The sequence below is a fragment of the Larus michahellis genome, chromosome 5 (assembly GCF_964199755.1).
Source record: "Larus michahellis chromosome 5, bLarMic1.1, whole genome shotgun sequence".
Taxonomy (NCBI): Eukaryota; Metazoa; Chordata; class Aves; order Charadriiformes; family Laridae; genus Larus; species Larus michahellis.
Genome location: NC_133900.1, coordinates 44,841,352 through 44,862,914, shown reverse-complemented (window position 1 = coordinate 44,862,914; position 21,563 = coordinate 44,841,352). Strand labels below are relative to the sequence as shown.

General features: G+C 36.6%; 1 protein-coding gene across 6 annotated transcripts in view; it reads right to left on the bottom strand.

The window, feature by feature from the left end:
- PALLD (palladin, cytoskeletal associated protein) overlaps nt 1-21,563 on the bottom strand; it is a 198,649-nt gene that overhangs the window by 117,825 nt on the left and 59,261 nt on the right. For all 6 annotated transcript variants that reach the window (XM_074586951.1, XM_074586946.1, XM_074586952.1 and 3 more), the window contains 6 exons: nt 12,764-12,942; nt 10,370-10,436; nt 9,692-9,797; nt 8,673-8,747; nt 5,923-6,064; nt 5,586-5,609 (listed from right to left, as the gene is read on the bottom strand). In XM_074586951.1, the coding sequence (XP_074443052.1) occupies nt 5,586-5,609; nt 5,923-6,064; nt 8,673-8,747; nt 9,692-9,797; nt 10,370-10,436; nt 12,764-12,942 (593 nt within the window). The remainder of the gene's footprint in view (nt 1-5,585; nt 5,610-5,922; nt 6,065-8,672; nt 8,748-9,691; nt 9,798-10,369; nt 10,437-12,763; nt 12,943-21,563) is intronic.

Sequence of the window (21,563 nt, the reverse complement as noted above, 5' to 3'; positions counted from 1 at the left end):
TTATTCTCCCTCTTGTTTCCCTAGCCACCAGATATTTAACTCCAGCTTAATGGCAAAGAAATATGCCCATGAGGTAACAAGTATCTGTGCATATAAAGGGAACAGGAAAGTGTGAAAATAGAGAAGAACTGAATATGCAGAGTAGAACAATAGATGTTAGTATTGCAGACCTGTAGATGTTTTAACTTGCAGTAACACAATTAAAAAAGTATTAAATTTACTGGTTTCTGATATCACTATTGTATACACCTTTACCCAGTCAGGCAGCAGTTCTGGCTTATTTGGTAGGCTTTATGCCACTCAAGAAATGAAGAGACAAATTTTTAAAAGACACACAGAACTGACTATGTTTGAAGATATCTCAAACAACACTTACAAAATACTGAGACGAAAACTGAACAACAACAAATGTGATTGTGGGCAATATAATGCAGTTTTAGGGTACAGAACCTAGGGTTACAGCATATGTAATCAACACCCAAGATGGCTGCTATCTAGCTGGTTCAGGTACAATAAACAGGAATACTGCTGTTGCAGCATGGACTTTAGTCTCTAAAGCAGTGTTCAGGTTTGAGGAGAAATTAAGCCGTTTACCAGGGTCAAGGAAAAGTTTATGCTAAAGCTTACGCTAAGGCAGTTATGATGCTGTAGATGCCTAAGCTAGCTTGTTTGAAATAACTCAGGTGTATACATTGAAGCTGAAATCAACGTATTCAGCAACATAACTGTGATGATTGATGTACACCAACAAGCTTTAAATATTTACAATTGAAGAGGAACAGCAGCAATTTTATTTTTTTTTTTTTAAATCACATAGTACAAAAAAGATCAGAGATTTACTTTGAATTTGGAAGCATCAACCAGCAAGGACAATTGTAGCAGTCAGACTTAAGATGGGGTCACTGACAGGACCAGAATTCTGTAGGCACCTTGGGAGTGCGGAGCACAATTGAAAATGTAATTAACGAGCAATAGTGCATAGGTTGATCAGGCCACCTTTAATGAAGGATAGTTTCAGCTTCTTTTCAGTTTTTCTCTTCATTTGGCATCTTGAGCTATAGCTCATTGGAGATTGCTTTCTTCAAGCCCTTGTTTTCACTAAAAAATGCAAGGATCCAAAATGCATGCTGATCTACTGAAGTTTCTGTGTTTTGAATTTCATCAGCTGTCAAAAAGCTGATTTTCTTGGTGTGGGGAGGCAGTAAGGATTTCTGTAACATTTGCCATATATTTTCAGTTTCAAACATTATACAGAAATAGGGGGCAATTCCTAAGGAGTTACTTACTAGAGTTGAAACAGCAGCCAAACAGGGAACAAGAAAGCACAAACCAAGAGAAGTGATGACTATCTTTTGAGATGTTTTTGGTGAACATACACAGTATTGTGCTTAGGAAAAAAGAGCATGTATATGCGGCAATTCCCTGGCAATTTAAGAAAAATTACTTCATATAGTTTTCTTCTTACATGCCATTAGACAATTGTTTTAATGTAATTCAATACAGTTTGTGGCTGTCTCCAGACAGCTGAGTAATGGTCAAAATATCAACAGCTGGCAAATGACTCCATGGGATTTTTCATTCTCAGGCAGCCTGTTCTTTGAAGAATTCAATCAGTATAAAGTCAAAACGTTCAAGAAAGAAATACAGAGCAGGTAATTTGACAAACTGTGATGCTGGCTTTAAGTAATCCGACTAGCTATTAATTCACAAAGCAGTCTGGAGAGATTTGTGATGCAAACTGATTTCTGTCTAGACAGAAAAAGGAGTGCAAAACACATTATGGTAGATAGAATATACCCAAAAAAAGTAGCCATCCCCCAATTCCCTGCCCCCTTGCTTCTTAATTTCTTACCTGTATGAGTACATGGAACATTTTTCTTTTAAATCATTAGTAGTGACCTAGCAAAGGATAATCAGTGTTTTTGAGCACTATAAAGTTTTTATTGACAGTTGGACTTCGGTTGATAATGAGCAATTAAAGTCACACTACAACTTGTTACAATTTGTGTAAAATTCCATGGAAGTTGTACATTTGGAAAAATTTTTGGAAATCATGTCCATCTTTCAAATTTCTGAATACTTATCTAGCATAGCCAGGGCTCAGTATTGGGGCCTGTTGTGTTTAATATCTTTATCAATGGACCAGGGGATTGAGCGCACCCTCAGTAAGTTTGCAGACAACACCAAGTTAGGTGGGAGTGTTGATCTGCCTGAGGGTAGGAAGGCTCTACAGAGAGATTTGTACAGGCTGGATCAATGGGCCGAGGCCAATGGTTTGAGGTTCAACAAGGCCAACTGTCAAGTCCTGCACTTGGGTCACAACATCCCCATGCAACACTACAGGCTTGGGGAAGAGTGGCTGGAAACCTGCCCAGAGGAAAAGGACCTGCAGGTATTTGTCAAAGCCAGCTGAATACGAGCCAGCAGTGTGCCCAGGTGGCCAAGAATAGCATTCTGGCTTGTATCAGAAATAGTGCGGTCAGCAGGACTAGGGAAGTGATCTTCCCCTTGTACTCAGCACTGGTGAGGCTGCACCTTGAATTCTGTGGTCAGTTTTGGGCCTCTCACTACAAGAAAGTCATTGAGGTGTTGGAGTGTGTTCGGAGAAAGGCAACAGAACTGGTGAAGAGTCTAGAGTACAAATCCTATGAGGAGCAGCTGAGGGAACTGGGGTTGTTTAGCCTAGAGAAAACGAGGCTGAGGGGAGACCCTATTGCTCTCTACAACTACCTGAAAGGAGGTTGTAGTGAGGTGGGGGTTGGTCTCTTCTCCCAAGTAACAGGTGATAGGACAAGAGGAAATAGCCTCAAGTTGAGCCAGGGGAGGTTTAGAACAGATATTAGGAAAAATTTCTCCACCGAAAGGGTTGTCAAGCATTGGAACAGGCTGCCCAGGGAAGTGGTTGAGTCACCATTCCTGGAGGTATTTAAAAGACATACAGATGTGGTGCTTAGGGACATGGTTTAGTGATGGACTTGGCAGTGCTAGATTAACGGTTGGACTTGATGATCTTAAAGGTCTTTTCCAACCTAGATGATTCTATGATTTTGTGTTGATTTCCCTAACAATCTTGCAAACGTATTCTCTATCAGCACAGAATAGCAACTGTGTGTTTGCTTAGGAACAATTTCCTCTGCAGGTATTGTTTTATCTGGCTACTTAAAGTATGAATTGCATCACAAACCAGTGCTGTACCTATTATGTTTCTGGTACGCACACAGCGTCCTGTTGTAGAAATTTTAAGATCCTTCATGACGTCCTAAAAACCAGTGTTACTTATTACTGGTATTACTACTAATACACAAAACACTGCTCATAATTTATGCCAAAAGGAAATATTTACATTTTGTCCAAACTTTATTTACATTCCCTTTGCATGCAGAGAGTCAATTCCTCACAAATAAACCAATAAGTGTACTGTCATTAATTTTAGTGGAGAGTAAGACACTGCACATTATTTAATAGGGCTTAGTAGGAATTGATACATGCACAAATCTTACAGGGATAGTACTTAGCTCAATGAATCCAGGGAGAACAAAATACCAAACAAACTCTTTCATAGGTTTTGGGTAGCAGGAAGGTGCTTATAAATATATATCACAACAGAATTACAAGCATGAAAAAAAAAAAGACTGACAGCTGTCAGGCATTCACTACTGTTATGTATTAAACTGCAACAATACAGATATCAAAACAGTATTTTGAGATGCCTTCCTACTCTTGCCTTGCCACCTACCTTGAGAGTCGTATGAGATACCTTGATATTAAATAACTTTTCTGTACCTCTGAAAACTCAAGAAATGCACCTTTCATGTAAGGATACATTGCCTAATACTCTTTAGAAGGCTTCAGGTATCTTCTTGCAGGATCTGCAAGGTAACCAGATGTGGGAAGGAGAGTATTTAGCACCATCAACATGATGGTGCAGGTATGCGAGAGGTCTGGCAAAGTGACGATCTTTTTGGACTCAGAATCCCACTTTCTATTTCTCATTTCAGGTAGTAGTTATGAAAGGAAATTGTTAGCTTTGTGAACTATCATAAATATTCTTATTTATTCCACAGCAATATCCGTCAGATAGGCTATACGAACCTTGCAACTAACAGTACTGAAAAATACTTTTCATATCCAAAGGCTTGATATGATATTGAAACTCTCCTCAAACTGTTTTGTACTGTAACTTACAATTTTTAAGCCTTGAAGTTTGGATCATGATTGTAAACTACCAATACCCCATTGTTAGAACTCAGATGTGTTTTAATTCCTCATTAGAGGTTAATTTGGTTTTCCAGCACTCTTCTTCCCTTCACATGGCACACATTTCAAGCCTCCAAAAATCAAATCATTCAGTCACATGTATTCTGGGCATCAGCTGTTACTAGAGGTGATGATGCTGCACACCACAATTAATAATATTAACTGTAAGGATAAAGCATGCATGTGTGTGCGCATGTACACACACATATGTGTGTGTATATATGTATGTGTATGGTAGTCATGAAGTAGAATAGGCATATAACAATTTTCTGAAGCAGTAAGAAAATCAGTGAGTAACTGACAAAGAAAAGCAGAAGCTTCTTCCCTCTTCATCTCTTCTCCTTTACATGAAAGCTAAGAGAAAGCTGAATTTCTCCTAAGATTAAACATTCACTGCTTCCTCCTAGTCCATATCCTCACAGCCACACTGCTACTTTATAATCGTCACCCAGCTGCTAAGTCTGTTCTCCCTGCAGTCAAAGGCTGCCAATGCAACCCCTCAAAGTTTAAAAGATCCCTGCATTGCTAAGGTCCTTCAATTCAGAGACACTCTTTGGGAATACCCAGGTCTTAGAAAACTTGTCTGTTTTATCTTTCTACACCATAATTAAAACTCCCTCCAAATTCAAGCATATTCAAGCACAAGCAGCCACCCTCTTAAAGAAAGGCTCAGAACTTATCACTCTCTTCTCTTCTACATGTTGTTTGCCTTAGAAACATTAAAGAAAAGAATAAATATTCTCTGTCTTTTAGCGTGCACTTACTATTGAAGAAACTACCACAGCATATAATGATGTATAATGGAAGCAGCCAGAGAAAACCTGTAGTTGGAAGAAGAACATTTCTCTTGCTGAAATCTAGGACTTTTATCTTGTGAATAGGCTAGAAAAAAACAACGTGGCCTTGTTTTTGAGGATCATCTTTTACTTGCATTTAAAACACTTCACATCTGCCAAGCTAGATGCAAAACTAGCATTCAGTGGTTGGGTGTTATGAAACTCTTATGAGTACAATTTGGGTAACGGAATTTTGTGGGATTTGTTCTTTTTCCTCATTAGCATGTAAATTTCTTTTTTTCTGAGAATAAGTTTGCTTCAGTGTTTAAGCTGTGAGACTCTCCTTGCTGGTCTAAATGGAATTTACTGTTTAACTAATAAAGGACTTGATGTGAAGGACAGCGTAGAGTATGGAAGGTGTGATAAAGAAACATTGTCTTTAAGGGGGTTTCATATTACCGATGCTCAGTAGAAACACTTTTCTATTTATGGCTTCGGTACAAACTCAAAGAGCTAGTGAATCAAGAGATTGTTTTTTCATATGATTCTTACCAGGTTCAGTTGCAGATCGTGGCTCTGCATATGACATCATAAGGAGGGGAAACAAACAAGAAAAATGGTATTAGAGATTATATTAATAAACAACAGTATACTGAATGAATATATTATACTGAAATTGCTGTAGGCAAGTACAGAATCTGTGCAGACACATTACAAAATAAAGAAGACTTAAATTGTCTGTTGGTAGCAGTAGTTCAATTATTATTTCTAGCCATTAAAGTCACTGAAATGTGAGGAAGAGAGCACTCTCTCCAAAACTCAGTCCTGACAGACTAATTTCACGATCTTTCCCCTCACCACCCCACCCCACTTCAGATTATTGCCTTACTTTTTTGGAGAATTCTGAAGTCTGGAGAATCTTGAATTTCAACGCCCTGTCGAAACCACTTAACATGAATGGGAGGGGGTCCTCTGACCCTGCATTCCAATACCACAACTTGTCCCTCGGATGCTGTGGAGTTTTGTAGTTCCTGAAATATAACAATCACAATTCAAATGAACTGCAAGCATTTTACATTCTTAAAAATAGTCTTTTCTTCCCTTTGCATTTCAATTTATTTTATTGTGTCATTACATTTTTGCAATAGACATTTTCTGCGAGTTGTATTTTCACTCTGATTAAATTTAATCTATCAGCTATATAGGTAAAAATGACTGAATATATTATTTTCAAATACATTTTTAATATGACTAAAGATGGAAAAGGTGTAGAAGTATTTAATTCCTCAGACCATCACAATCAGGTAGCTACAGTCTGACCTTTAATTTTTCATCATTCTTGCACAAAGTGAAATGAAAATTCTGCAACTAGCTACGGTTGATTGACTCGGTCCTGAGAGAGTAGCTGTGCTGCCTTCAGGTCAGTCTCTAGAATGTGGAGTTGCTTTTCCTCTGAGCCATTTATAATCAACCAGGCAAAATTAAATAACACAAACATGATTAGGATATATTAGCTTGCATAGGGATAGCTTCTGAGACAGTATTACGCCTGTAATAAATTCTTGTGTACATCTGAAAACAATCAGGAAGAGCCTAAAACTTTGATGAAGAACTACAGTAAGAGAGGAGAAGCACAGTACTTTAAGTAACAGAATTGACAGGAGACAGCCACTATTTTTGCCTTTGTTATTCATTTTAAGATTATAAATCAAAGAGTCTTTTTAACCACACTGTCTGTCTCATTCCCTTTCCAGTTTATTAATAAAGTTTTAGGCATGGATGCAGCAAAGCACTTGAAGTTAGGTCTAAGATCAGAGTTATCCCTAGTTACTATTCATGGATCTCTAGTTAAACAAATACATAAGAATTTTGTTACATGGAAACCTAAAATCTTTGGATTGTTCCCTGAAGTTTGCATAGAAAGAAATTTACTGCATAAGTACATTTTTTGTTGTTCGTATCTCATTCATTTCTTCTGTAATTAGAGTTGTTCTGGTTTGGTATGTCCCAACTGGCTAGAGCCAGTTAATACTGGATTTCAGGGACAAGAGATATGAGGATTGGGAAGAAACAGTGGAGTTTTGATTGCTTTGGTAGTTTCTGAATGAGGGCTGGATTTCTCTCATTTCCCACTCCTAGTAGGAAGTTGCCTGCCTCCCTGTCTTGCAGTAACCACATTCTCTAGCCCCTTGCACCTCCACCGTTCACTCTCCTGTGATACCTGCAGTATCAGTGCAGAATTACGAGCAAGAGATTCAGACCTTTCCTGACATGAGAAAGGGATATGATAGACCCAGGCTAGACAGTTGTAGAGATCAGGGCTTGCTTGTATCTCTAGGCGAAGCTAACTTGCTGTTCCATACTAGCTTTTAGTCAACTGGTTTTCTGAAGTAAAAACCAGAAATATCTTCTTTTCTTCATTTTGAGTTCAACAAATGGTGACTAAATAATAGTTACTGTTATGGAAATGATGGTTTAAAGGCAAAATGAAATTCATATTTTAGATTAAAGTTGTATTTTAGGGATTAGGAAAATATGCCGTCCTCCTTTGTGCTGTTACCTAAGTCCCAGTTCTAAAGTTGCATTTGGGATGAATGTGGAGGTAAATATTGACTTAAATAATCACTTGAGAATTACTGAATAAAAGTTTCCCTTCTGTCAAGTCCATGCCTTACATTTTGCAAGACATCCCAATGAAGAATATCTGAACTGCTTTAAGTAACATACCTCCATGGATTTTTTTCTAAAGTGAAGTAAAAAAGCCTGTGTTATTTGTTCTTGTCAGTAGATAAATTATTGTGAATAAGGCTTTATCGTGACTGTGATGTGTAATTGGTGCCTACCTTGTTTTATTTTACCAATTATGGGCATAAGATGAACACACACAGAATATTCATGTAATTCTACTGCTGATTTAATAGGGTAAAAGGCATAAGAAGGCAGTGGAAAATTACTGTACTCGGCACTGGTGAGGCCTCACCTCAAGTACTGTGTTCAGTTCTGGGCCCCTCTGTACAAGAGGGACATTGAAGTGCTGGAGCGTGTCCAGAGGAGAGCTACCAGGCTGGTGAGGGGTCTGGAGACCAGGTCATATGAGGAGAGGCTGAGGGAGCTGGGCATGTTTAGCTTGGAGAAGAGGAGGCTGAGGGGGGACCTCATTGCCCTCTACAACTACCTGAAAGGAGGCTGGAGAGAGGTGGGTGTTGGCCTCTTCTCCCAGGTGAATAATGACAGGACCAGAGGAAATGGTCTGAAGCTGCGGCAGGGGAGGTTTAGGTTAGATATTAGGAAGAATTACTTTACTGAAAGAGTGGTCAGGCACTGGAACAGCCTGCCCAGGGAGGTGGTTGAGTCACCATCCCTGGAGGTGTTTAAGAAATGTCTAGATGTGGCACTTCAGGGCATGCTCTAGTGGCAGAGATTGTAGGTTGTTTGGTTGGACTCGATCTCAAAGGTCTTTTCCAACCATGAAGATTCTATGATTCTATGATTTTCTTAGGAAGTCATTAATACTGAAAAGGATAATGAAAACTGCAAAAATTTTAACACGATCAAACATTCCTGCATTAGGATATATAATTTTGATATTTCCTCTGGACTATAGAGTATGATATAAAAGTCATGATGGATAAAACATACCTTTGTAAAAATGGGTGCAGAATAGATAGACTTAGGTCCATCCACACGGTGCAGATATGAAGTAGGGCTTTGAACCTGCAAAGCAATTCAACAATACTATAAAATGGAAAGATAATTGGTTTCAATAATATGGCCTGCATGCACTAATGCAATAATGCAAACTCTCAAATGCACAGTCTTGCAGTGTTCTTGTTCTAGCACGCTTCTTGAGTGACATCACTATTTCACATCTATTTCTGAAATCAAAATGCAAGCTTTAAAGGCTTCTACACTTCCCATGGGAATTTTTTATCCAACTGTCTTTGCCTTGAAGTATTTTGAGTTCGACTCCTGTTAATATAATTGACGTCAGTCCTTTGAACTGAGGCATTTTTGCCTCTCCTGTTACTACATCCTTGACTGATGTAGTAATAAATAAATCTAGGTACCTAAAAGCTTACCATTAGCCAAAAGAAGGGAAAAGAATTTACGATGTACTGTCTAACAGAGATTTTTATTTTATTTGTATTTTACTATTTATATGCAAACTTTAAGTCATCCACAGGAGCATTAAAACTTAGGATAAACTAATGCACATTGATTTTCTACATTTAACTTCTAGGCAGTAACAATTTTCTCTAAAAGGCTCAGGGAAATTAAAGCAATATTTAATTTAATAACAGAATTTAAAACTTTTGCTAAAAAATATTGCAGGCGTTCATTTGTATTGCATTCTTCTGGAATTGGACCAAGTCACTAATAAGTGATATACACTGTAATTTTCATCATCACCAGATATGTCAGCTGCTCACATGCCATGTTGATACACACTGTGTAAGAATCCATATGTATATTTACTCCTATGTCCCATTCACTAGATATATACTTAATTTTTTGAAATAATCATTCTTAATACAATAACATAAATTTATATTTCAATAATATAATTCCTCAATATGAAAGAGTTTTTCAGGACTTACAAATTTTGAAATTAAATTTTAAATACTTTTCCTAATTTAAAAATTGGTATCTAAAAATACCTGCTGACTGGGCACAGAGATAGGTTGAATCACAGCTGTGGTGACTCCAGACTTTGGTGTGGAAGATCCTATTGTCAAGGAAACAGAGGTGGTTTTCTTTTGGGCCCTGAAAAAAAACAAGCCAGCAAGCACCTTATAACATCTGCAATCAGAATATGTTAGTTTGTAACCGATAAGCCACTTTGTATTTTCTACATCTGTAAATATGTCATTATCAGCTGAAAAGATCAAATTGGAGGAAGCTTGAGTAGAACACAATCTTTGGCTAATTCACACTTTCACATGCAATAAAAAGCACTGACTTGAGATACAAAATAAAATGTGTTTTGTTTCTTATTAAAGAATGTAGGCCTCTGCATGGTGTTTTTTTGGAGGCACAGGGCTGGGTGATTACAAATGAAGAACTGGTTAACTTAAAGTTACTCCTGAATCTGAAAAATTGATATGAACAAAAGAGCTGTCAGGGTACGGCCAGACTTCTCTGACAGAACAAGTACATTGATACAATCTACAGTTATACTACTACACTACACATTTATATCACATGAGAGAAGGAGAAAAGACAAGACACATGCAAACATACCCCAGGTGCTTATTCAGATCTCAAACTACCAAAGAGTTTCCAGTGTCCCTTATTAAGAACATTAGCACAGCATTGGTCCTACTTTGCACACTTACTGTGGCATAGCTCCAGATTTTGATTTGAAAATTAAATTTTCACTCTCCGAGTCTGTGGAACTGGCACCTGGAAAAGAAAGTATTTTCAGTAATCTCATATCCTTATACTGATTTATTTAATGTTTACATTCCAAATAAAATACTATTCTACTTTTGCATTTCACTTCAAGAGCTGAGAACCCTGTAATAAACTACTGCAGATTTTCTTATCTGATAAAAGATTGTAACTATGTACTTTAGACAGTTACAGAAATCATAACCATGCCGATTTAATTGCAAATTGTTTTCCCTAGGCTCTTAGCTGTCTTCCTTCATATTGAAGCAAATATGAACAAAAAAGAAAAAAAAATGCTGACTACTACCACTCTACTGGAAATATATAATTTTATTTACTTGAATGTTAAAACTAAAAGCTTAAGCAAACATATGGCTTATACACAGATAACAAATCTTCAACCTTACGTAAGAGCAACTCAGTATAGCAAGACATTTTCAGACTAAACTTGCTACCCACAGTTCAAACTATTTATATTAACCTATACATAACATTTATGTACTAGTATTTCTTGCCAGTGGAAGTCGTGGTGTAACGTATGTGTTTGGCAATACCCTGAACTCACTTAAAGAAAATAATATGAAAGCATTTGTTCACTTTGTCTTAATTTTTCCTAACAACTGGTACTTCACACAACATTTATTCCAGACATTTACACAGTAGATACTATTCCTTAAAGGATTTGTGCATACATATGCATAGCTGTATTTGTAATAGAAATCATAAGCAGTTCATAATCAAGATGCATAGTATAGCGTAGACTGATTCCAACGAAACAAAATTTGGACTGAGGTACCCAAGTACCCTATTTATTTACAAAGTTTAGACTACAAAAATCAAAGCAACAAGTAGCCCAGAAAAGGTAAGAAGAGAGAAGCAATGTCAAGTGAGCAAAGCGGGTCTACATGAAAGTATTTCACTTGAGCAAAGGATAATGAGGTCTTACGTGGCTCGGCCTGCTGCACAGAAGAAAGTATGAAGCATCCGTGTCATCAAGACTATTAATGTACAAAGTAATGCTTATGTGACATTCCGGTTTCCTTAAAGATCATAGGGGAATAACCTAACAACTTGTACAACTCTCTCTCTTTCAAAGTTACATGTTGTAAAACTTCAAGATAGCACTTCCACAGAGTAAGACTGCCAGATCTTAAAAAAGGAGTTGTTTTATTATCTCTATAATAGGAGATAGGAGTTGTTTTATTTATCTCTATACCTACCCATTTCTTTTTTAGTGGTGTTGCTTCTATTATTATAAATTCACACAGTATTATATATTTATACTATACCTAAGGATTTCTGAAATCACGCATACTTCTGCAAAGAAAAGTCTTACTAGAATCCATAAGATTCAGAAAAGTCTTGCAGATTTTGCTATTATATCCCAGTGTGGGATAACAAAGTTCTGAGAATAAAACACAAAGAAAGTAACTCTATAAATGCACATCTGTCATGATTTAGCTAATTTATAGTGAAAAGTTTATTGCTTTGTTAATCAAAAGCTATTTAATCATTTTGCTATGGTATTATTCAGATTTCCTGTGAGTATTTCCTATATTAATTTGGTTTATGCTTTCAATTAACCATCTAAATAAATTTTAATGAGCTACAATACTGGTAAAAGAATACATACTACAAAAATGTTTGAAAGATACATGAGTTAAAATAAAATTCAGTATCCAATTAATAGAATCATGCCCAAAATACAGTCCTCCACTAAAAAAATAATTTAATAATTTTAGTTATTAAATTAAGTCATGTTAATAACTTTCCTCAGAGAAAATAATACTTGAATTATGACTAATTTTGAAGTCAAGAAATATTTTGACAATTACTGGCAGCTGATTCTGGACAAAACCAGTATGACTGACTTTTAACTGGACCTAAAGTCAGTGTACCACATGTTAAGAATTATAATACATTTACCTGTGACTGAACAAGACTCATTTGGGGCAGCCGCATTTAATAGCATTGGGAGGAAGTTCAGAACTGAGGTGGAGATGATTACTGCTATCGTGAAAATCATTACTGGTATCACCAGTCAAATCTTTGATTTACAGAAGGTGCTACTTAAAAGCTAACCATATGCCAAAAGCTCTGCTTGTTCCTCCTTTTCCACTCTTTATCTTACTTGTACCCTAAATAAATAGTGAACATTCCTTGAAATAGCTGAATTAGTATGATGTGATGTTTAAAATGTGTTGCATTAAAGGGAAGCAGAGGAACACCATAAAAATACCACCAAAGCAAATGTAGTCTTAACACACAGAACCAAGAGTAAACTTCAGCTTAGTTATCTTTACCTGTATGTTCAAGTATCTTATTATTTCATCTCTTACCTTCAATGAATATTTCAGCTGATGTACTATCTGAACCAACGGAATTTGAAGCCAGACAAGTATAGCGTCCAGTATCGTCTTCAAAGGCTTCTGCTATAATTAGTGAATGAAGTCCTCCACTTCCAGAACGGATCTGAATGTCAGGCGTATTCTGGAGTTCTTTTCCTTCACAGAACCATCTGCAGCCCACACACATTTAGAAATACAAAGAAAAAAAGAACATAAAAGATTGGTTCAGGCTCATCGCACACAAGAAGACATTACACTCTGCTGCAAAAATCTAAATTGTTACTGAAATCAGTGCGTGGTACTTTGAAGTGTTTAATGGCATTTGCAAAGAAAGAACTTGCTGGAATACACTTTGTTTAAAAGGTAGTGAGACATTTCTGAATGCTAAGAAAATTGTACACACCTACAACATAAAGCTATTCCCTGTCTTGTTTTGGTAGAATTAATGCTTCCTGCATGTCTCGCTTTGACAATTTCAATCTAACTTGCTACTCCCTTCTTCCTAATACTCACCGATTCTCCACATAGGATGTTTGATTTTTGTCTATCATGCCCAGTCAACCTAATATAATCCCACGGTACAGGTTCCATATTGCTAAAGTTTAAATAGGTTTACTCCTGCCTCAGATCAGGAACATAAACTGGTTTTTTAGCCCTAGATTTTTATAAAAGTATATAATACATGTTCCACTACCCAAAAAGTATGCCGCAACAAGAGGGTTGCCTCGGGTATAGGCAAAACAGACACTTATCTGGGATGAATTATTACTAGGTAAAAGCAGAGCCTATTTTGTTAATGTTGGGTCAATCAAGCGTTTTCCAGTGCAGGTTGCCCGAAGAGCTAGTCCGTGTTCTCAGTCTGCATTGATTCCATGAAGGCACCAGCTCCCATCTTTTTTCTGTTTGATTCCCTCATATCAGCTAGTTCTATTCTCATAGGCTATTCCCTGATTTATCCACATCTCTAGCAGCCCAGCAAGTTTGTGAAGTGGATAATTCTTTTTCTTACAGGGGCCGCTATGTATTTTTGTAAGTAATGGTAGATTGGTGAGTCACTAAAGGAAAATCATTAGGGAACAGCCTTCCTTCCATTCTCAAATTTTCACTATGTCCTGAAAACATATTTTGCCAAGTCCTTCTGAGCTCCAGCCTTACAAACTCACTCTGATTTTTATCACTCTTCCGTCCCTTCCTCTCAGCCCATAACCCTAATCTGTGCTTTCCCATGTTCTCTCTTTGCCCTCCTTTCCCTCTTCTTCCTTTGCCACCCTAAAATTAAAATCTTGCTGTGGTGAGAATAAAGACAAAATGAGTAATTCTTGACAGCAGGATGCATTCTCTTCCCCCCATACACTTTACTTTCCTACTGTAGTAAGGATTTAAAAAAAAAATAAACACAGAAAGTTATGGAGAGTCAATTCCAATTAAATGATAATGGAATTTGATTTTCCCCTGCCCCCACCACCCCCCCCCCAAAGCAAAGTAACCCCAACGAGTTACAGAACCCCCCTCCCTATTTAGGTAAAGCATGCAACACTACAGGATGACAGATACCACTCAATAACCATCAGTGAGTAGTCTTTAGAAATGAACTGCCTCACTTTTATTGCTCTTTTTTCTTAAACTACATGTAATTAACAGAAACAAAAAATGTGTCACAAAACTTTCTTCTGAAAATATTAGATTGCAAAACTTGAAATTTCATGCTTATTTCAGAATGCAGAGTTAAGAAACCTAACAGATTTACACAAGACAATTCCCCTTAAATAACACCCAGAACTGTGGGCAAGCCCTCTGTGTTTATGAACAATAGATCTTTTATTCCTGAAAGTAAAAAAATGTTGATAGTGGCATTAAAACCATATATAATTGTCTCACGTAATTAAAAGACTAACAAGTTCCTTTTCTGTCTTCTGTTGTGCCCAGACAGTGCACACAGAAAGTATCATTTTTGGAAGCAACTAACAAACTTCCATTTGTTTACTCAGTAGACCCCTTTGGCCTACTTTTACAACTATTGGGCTTGGAGACAAATCTATTCTGTCAGCTCGACTGCCAAAATTAACATTTCACTTCCCCTTCTTCCCCTCCTTTCCTCTCTTGTCACAAGTCCTCCCTTCTCCCGGTGTGAGGACCTCTGCTACTATTTCTACTTATTAGACCTTAACAGTCCTAACCTCCGTGCAGCCTTTCCTAAGTTAGATTTTAAACGATATGCACAAGAGAGAGGTTAATTCAATTTCTAGACAATCACAGACAAGAGCCTGTAATATGAGGCTCTACTTAACCATTAGTTCCATTTTTCTTTCCTTTCCAGAAACATCCTGCAAAGGAAAACCTCTCCTCCAAGCCTAATTATTTTCTCAGAGAGATCCCATTATAGTTTCATGCGTGTTGTATGGCTTTCTACTGTCTCACAAATTCCACACTCACGAAATGTTTAAGAAACTGTGATAAGCATATGAACCTAAAATAAAAAAAAATTCATTTACATTTTTTTGTCAGATGATATGTAATAAGCAAACTGTTTTCTTAGGAGGACAAATTCTACACTGTCCCTTGATTCGTGCATAGACACAGTCAACCTCACATAGTGGGAGCTATTCCTCAACACTGGTTGGGACTGAGACTTACTGCATCACATCAGTGACATATCACTGAAAACGAGTCCTGACCTGCTACATCAGACACTGTCTCCCACAGAGAAAAACACACAAGTAAGCAATTCAATATAAAATTACCTCAGCCGTCATTAAGGTGACGTTTGATGAGTGGGAAACAGGCCTGATGTTGGACGGCACTGTTTATTGTGGAAAGAAGAATTCACCTTCACAATGGGCAAGAGAAGAGTTATTTGAAGTGAAGAATACTGGGATAGAATTAGTCATATGCTCTTTCCTTTTCTAATTGTATTTTTTTTTCTTGTCTATCTTCATGGTGATAGGAGAGGATTAGTTAATGTGAATTTGTTTTGGAGATTACCTCAAAATTAAGTGAATTAGAAAATACTTAATTGAAATACTTACCCTGCAATAACTTGGCAGTCACCAGTTCAGTTCAAGAGAGTTTGTGAATTAAAAAAAGGGTCAGCTAATAAAGCTAAATGAAGTATTTTTTGCACAAACACAGACTGAATTTGTTTTCCATCTTTTATATAGCATGGGCTACTATATGGCATAAAACTGCTATCTACAGGCCCCCTTACTGCCATTACACTTGGAACAGTCATAGTAAGAGAATTTTCTGCTTCTAAGGACTGAAAAGGATTCAAAGACAAATCACTGAATCACAGAATGGTAGGGGTTGAATGGACCTCTGGAGACCATCTAGTCCAACCCCCCTGCTAAAGCAGGTTCACCTACAGCAGGTTGCACAGGATCGCGTCCTTTGAAGCATTCTCTGTTTCTACAGAGGGATCACCAAAGCAAGCAATAAATCTCTATCAAAGGGAGACTGAGCCACAGAAACCAGAAGGGCTCATGGCTAGACACAGAAAACCCACCACAAAGCAAGTCTTACAAGAAAATTCCAGCTTTATGTTAACTAGGGCAGCATTAACTCACGTCCAGTCTGTTCCAGCCTACTGATCCTCTTGGGGATAAGAGGATTACTATCTAGCTGTGAGAAGGCAATAATGCTTCTGGAGAGCCAAAAAACCCCAAACCAAACCACAACCAAAACACACAGAGAGCAACACAGAGGAACAAATGCACTGCAAATGCTTTTGAAAAAGAGAATTCCCTGTATAGAGAATTGTTTTAAAAATACATCTATTTGACAGGTTCTAGATACTGAAAGTACAAAATTTATCTACTCATTTCCCTATCCCTTTGCTATGGGTTCTCAATATTGTATAACGTGTGCAGATAGAAACAAAAGAGGCAGAAAGAACAACAAAAGGTTTTGCATATGTATGTACATATCAGTCTGCAGAATAAGAACTCAAGATGGCATCCTAGGTGCGTTCCTGCAGGCCATGCTAGCATTCATGCAAATTTGTAGAGAACTGTCCCCTTGAAAGAGAATAGAAACTGCTGTAACGATGTCAGATAAAGGCTGGCAAAAAAATAAAATAAAATAAATATAAATTCTACATAAATGAAATTCATTTTATTCAAATGACACTGAATTTCTCTTTTCTTTCCTACTTCCTTCTCCATTCTCTTTCCTCCATTTCTCTTCCTGCCTGCAGTTCTACGGTACCACTCTTTGCCTTGCCTTTTCTCCACCTATGTGTAGTTTTCAGCTACATTGTATCTGCTGTATGTTAAAACAATAGCAATTAAGTATTTAATGCAGACATTGAAACACAATCACTAGACTGGAAAGTCAATACTCCAAGGAAGCAAACCAGAGGTATTTTGGTAGCAGGGGAACAATGGTTAAGATACTCGCTTTTCACGCTTCAAAGGCCACTTTACTTTTCCACTGGCTATGTTATTGCATGACAGCAAACAAAAAAGGACAGTCAGATGCCAGGTGAGTAGCAGTTCATGCACACTGGCATCAAGTAGCAATTCACAAAGTATGTCTTTCTTTTTCACTCTTCTCTTCTTTATGCCCTCACAACCCTCCATGCATGGAAATACATACGAGCACATGTGTCTGGGATTTTAATGACTGTGAACAAAATATAAACAGAGTTGAACAGTACACTGACTGAGTAAGCACCAGGGCCTTAAGAAAAACAGTTCAAGGCTCTCTCTAATGCATAATCCTGCTGGAACTTGTGTTTTTTGAGAGTCACTAAGGAATAGAGAGGTTTTCCTTTCTGCACACTCTTAAAAGCTAATTTAAAATGGCAGCTGAAGTGAAACTTTAAGACACAGCCGTAGGGAAGAATTATAATAGGGAACTCTGACCACTACAAAAAGTGCAGAGAGATAAATTGTAAATTAAAAAGTAAGTTTATCCTTAGTGGTGTTAAGTACATCCAGCAAGAAAAGTTAAATTAAATATTCTGACGCTCCTGCACTGGCAGAGTCAGCATTTCCATCACAATCCTGTGTGTAACTTCCATGTTGTTTTTTCTCCATTCAAGTTAAGTAGTCCAACACTCCCAGACGGTAAAACATTACTACTTAAAGAATTTAACTGGATTTTTAAAAGAAATCAACTTCATCATATAAGATTTAGAGTACACTGCAGTAATCAGATTATTCAGATGCTGATGTTCTTTGCACACTGCTCAATTTTTGTGCAACTCGCAATGCAATATTTTAATGCCTTATATACAATTTCATTATTTGTATAAGTAATTCATAAAAGAGTTATCAATAACAACATATATACTTTAAATATTTATATTTTGTAATCTTACAAGAAAATGAAGATCTGAATATAGGTGCTGGTGCTTTGCCTGAACTTCCAGTTAAGCAATTAAAAAATGGCTCTAATGATGAAAACCAGAGAAGGCAATTTTATAATAAAAAGTGTGTTTACATTATAAACAGTATACATTATATACTTATTCAGAATTTAACTCATTCTTCAGGTGTTGCACAGTGTTCTCCAATCTCTCACAAATGTCAATGACGACTTCACATCCAGCTGAGTAAATTGCACAATTAGGTATTTGGGGACTAAACCTGCTTTCTCAAAGTGTAAAAAAAAAAAGGGCAAAAGAATACTAAAATAGTTATATTTTCAAGACACTCATCAACATTTCAGCCCACAATTTCCTACAAGTTAATTCTGCTCCCTCTGAAGTCAAGCTTTGCATCATGCTCTGTGCAAGGACGCAAGGAGGAGGGGGTACAGAGGGTAACAGGTGTGACCAGCTGAGCCACGTGCTACAATGCTTCCAGGAACAGTGAGCAGTGGCCTCTGTTGCGGTTTGAACGCTGCAGTAACTCCAAAGATCATTTTTTTAGCTCATTCCTTTCATTAGGAAAATTCCTTCCCTACATTCTTGTGTAGGTTTTCCAAGTTTCTTTCTGTTCACTTTAGTCGTGGGACAAGGATTCTGCTCTGCTTTAACATTTCAGCTGGGGAAATAAGCTGAAAATTAGTTTGAGCTTTTGACAGCTCCAGAAAAGATATTCCAAGTTACAGCAAAGATCCTGCCTGTAGCTCCTATCATTCTCACTGCAATGTTCCACAGCCTTACCTAGCTGTGTACATTTAATTACAAAAAAAAACCCCAGTACTGCCACACTTGATTAAAAACTAATTGTTCTGTCTTAAAATCACAGCATTAGCTTACAAGTTCTTAATTTTTTTTAAGATTGTATCTTGTCTCTGTCTTTGCAATTGTTTGTCTTTGCAATTGTCTTTGCAATTGTGAGTGTGGCCTCACTTTATAGCTTTTAAGCATAGACGGTTTTAAAAATATATATTTATGATGGAGGCTTTTAATTACCTGAATGATAGAGATATTCACACACGAAAACATAAAATTGACGTTAGAAAGTATGAAATTTTAACACAACAGAGAATTTAAGATAATTTGCTTGACAGTTACCTTTGCTTATTTTGAATTTCTCTAGCAGTGGTATAATGCATGCCACTGATTTCAACACTGTTACTGCTAAATTATTCTTAGGCACAGTAAGAATTTTCGCCACAAAATAATTTTTTCTGAAGTTACTGAACTTACTGAAATTTACTCCTACCACAAATATACTCCTGAGGCAACTATCTCCTATTTCCCAAGGCCCTTCTGCTTTACTTCAGAGTTTTGTTATAAGCTATTTTTAATGGAGCACCTTAGTCAAAACAATTGTGGGCATTATAATATGAGCTAAATGAGTGAAGGTATTTGCAATAGTGACTACATCTATTGGTCATTCTACGTATTTTTTTTTAAAGGAATGCCTACAGCCCTGTGTAGATTCATACATTTCTTTTTTTTTTTGAGAGTCTTAAAGATGTGGCCTTGGTGTGGAAGCAGTATAAACTAACTTAAATAAATTAATTTTTTTCAAAACATTTATCATAATTTGACTGTGTACTAAGGAGAATTATAGAGAACAATGAGTTAATAAAGCAAAACCATTGTAATTTAGTAAAATTTCATTGTTACAAATTTCACATCTCTGTGTTAATCTTTTCTTATGAAAGTCTAGCAGATATGCATGATGTGATGCAGTAATGAAATACGTGGATGTAAAGGAAAAAATGGTGAGATTTAAAGAACAAAACTGAATTACATTCCATGCCTATAATGAAGAAGTTTAATGCTAATCTTTTCTTTATAGAAACCAGAGATAGTGTATCATATAGAAAAGAGGTAGCGGCTGAGTGACTTATTTGGATATGTAATCCAAAGCTATTTATTTGTGATAGCAGGCTGCGCAGGAGGTTAAGGTAATGTTCACTACTGTCTTTTCACTTCTTGCAGGAGTAACTTTTTTAAAAATTATGTTCACTCTTTTGTTTAGAGCTCTGTGATTATAAGAAAATATCTAAATATTTAATAGAAGAACAATGACAAGCATTTAGCAACTTTCTTGCTGAACTGGCTTCAAAGCCTCATAGATGCATTTATGAAATATGGCAAAGAAACCAGGGAAGTGACTCTTGTTGTTGACAGTACCGTAGTGTTGGGGTAAATGATATTTTACAAATGCATCCAATAGCATCCAAATGAGATACCGCATTTCAGGTAATTCGTTTCATCACACAGAACAGAGACATCTGTGCAGCTGTATATATTCACTAAGAAAAATCAAGGAGATCATATTTCTTTAACTGGCCAAAAATGCAGTCAATATTAAAGGAAACTCTGTATATTTTCTTCTCTAACCAGTATGAACAAATATCTTATGCCTATAAAGCAACTTCTTCCAAAAAAATATTGCTTATGTTAGTCAATCATCCTGTATGAAATAACTGAATGCTGAACTGTATGCTGAATAACTTATTTTCCATTTCTGAAGTCCAAAGTGTAAATCCTACCTCATATCCTATTTTGATTTATCTTTGCCCTTTGCTCCAGAAGATGTATCTTTTTTCCTTATCTTTGTCCATCACCAAAACACAAAGTACCTTTGAATCTCTTGATCCTAACTGCACGTTTTCTGAAGACAAAAGCATTGACCAGGTGTAGATGTAACCCACAGATTTCACAAACAGTTTCAGAAACCTTACACAGAACTTTCTTCTCTGTATTTGGGCACAAGCCCGTGCTATAAATGTGTCACTTTCAGAAGCATCAATTTAACTGACAAATAGATGTGGATAAATAACTCAGTTCATTCTAGATTTGGGTAATCATCAGATCAAAAAAGAGAGAAAATACCATGCAATTTAAGGACCAATTATGTAGTGCAATCTGCAAACTGCATTTTACAACAAGCATGTATTTGGAACACATACAGCTAGTTAGTTAAAAATAACAATGCCTTCTCATTTCATTGAGTAACTTCTATAACTAGTGAATTTGCAAATTATGTTTCCATGTTCATCTATGTAAATAAAAACCATGAATAAAAACCCCAAAATAATTTATATGCAATTTAAGATACTAAGGTTTCTACACTATTATCTGTAAGGCATTTTTGAGGGTGTTGGACTCCTTAGATGGTGGTATTGTACTGCAGGTTAATTTAATGAGAGTCTTTATAGCAGACATTTTCTTCAGAAAATTCAGAAATCTTACTGCAGAACAAGTCATTAACAATATTTTATGTAAAAATTTCCCTACATTATCTCTTCTTGGACAGTTTTTTCACACTTGACTATTTTCTAGAGCATTATTTTGTATCTGACATCCTCAAGTCTACAGGAGGTATTTTACATAATTTTCTATTTGGTTAAGCTTGAGTTACCAGCTCCTATATGGGTACTA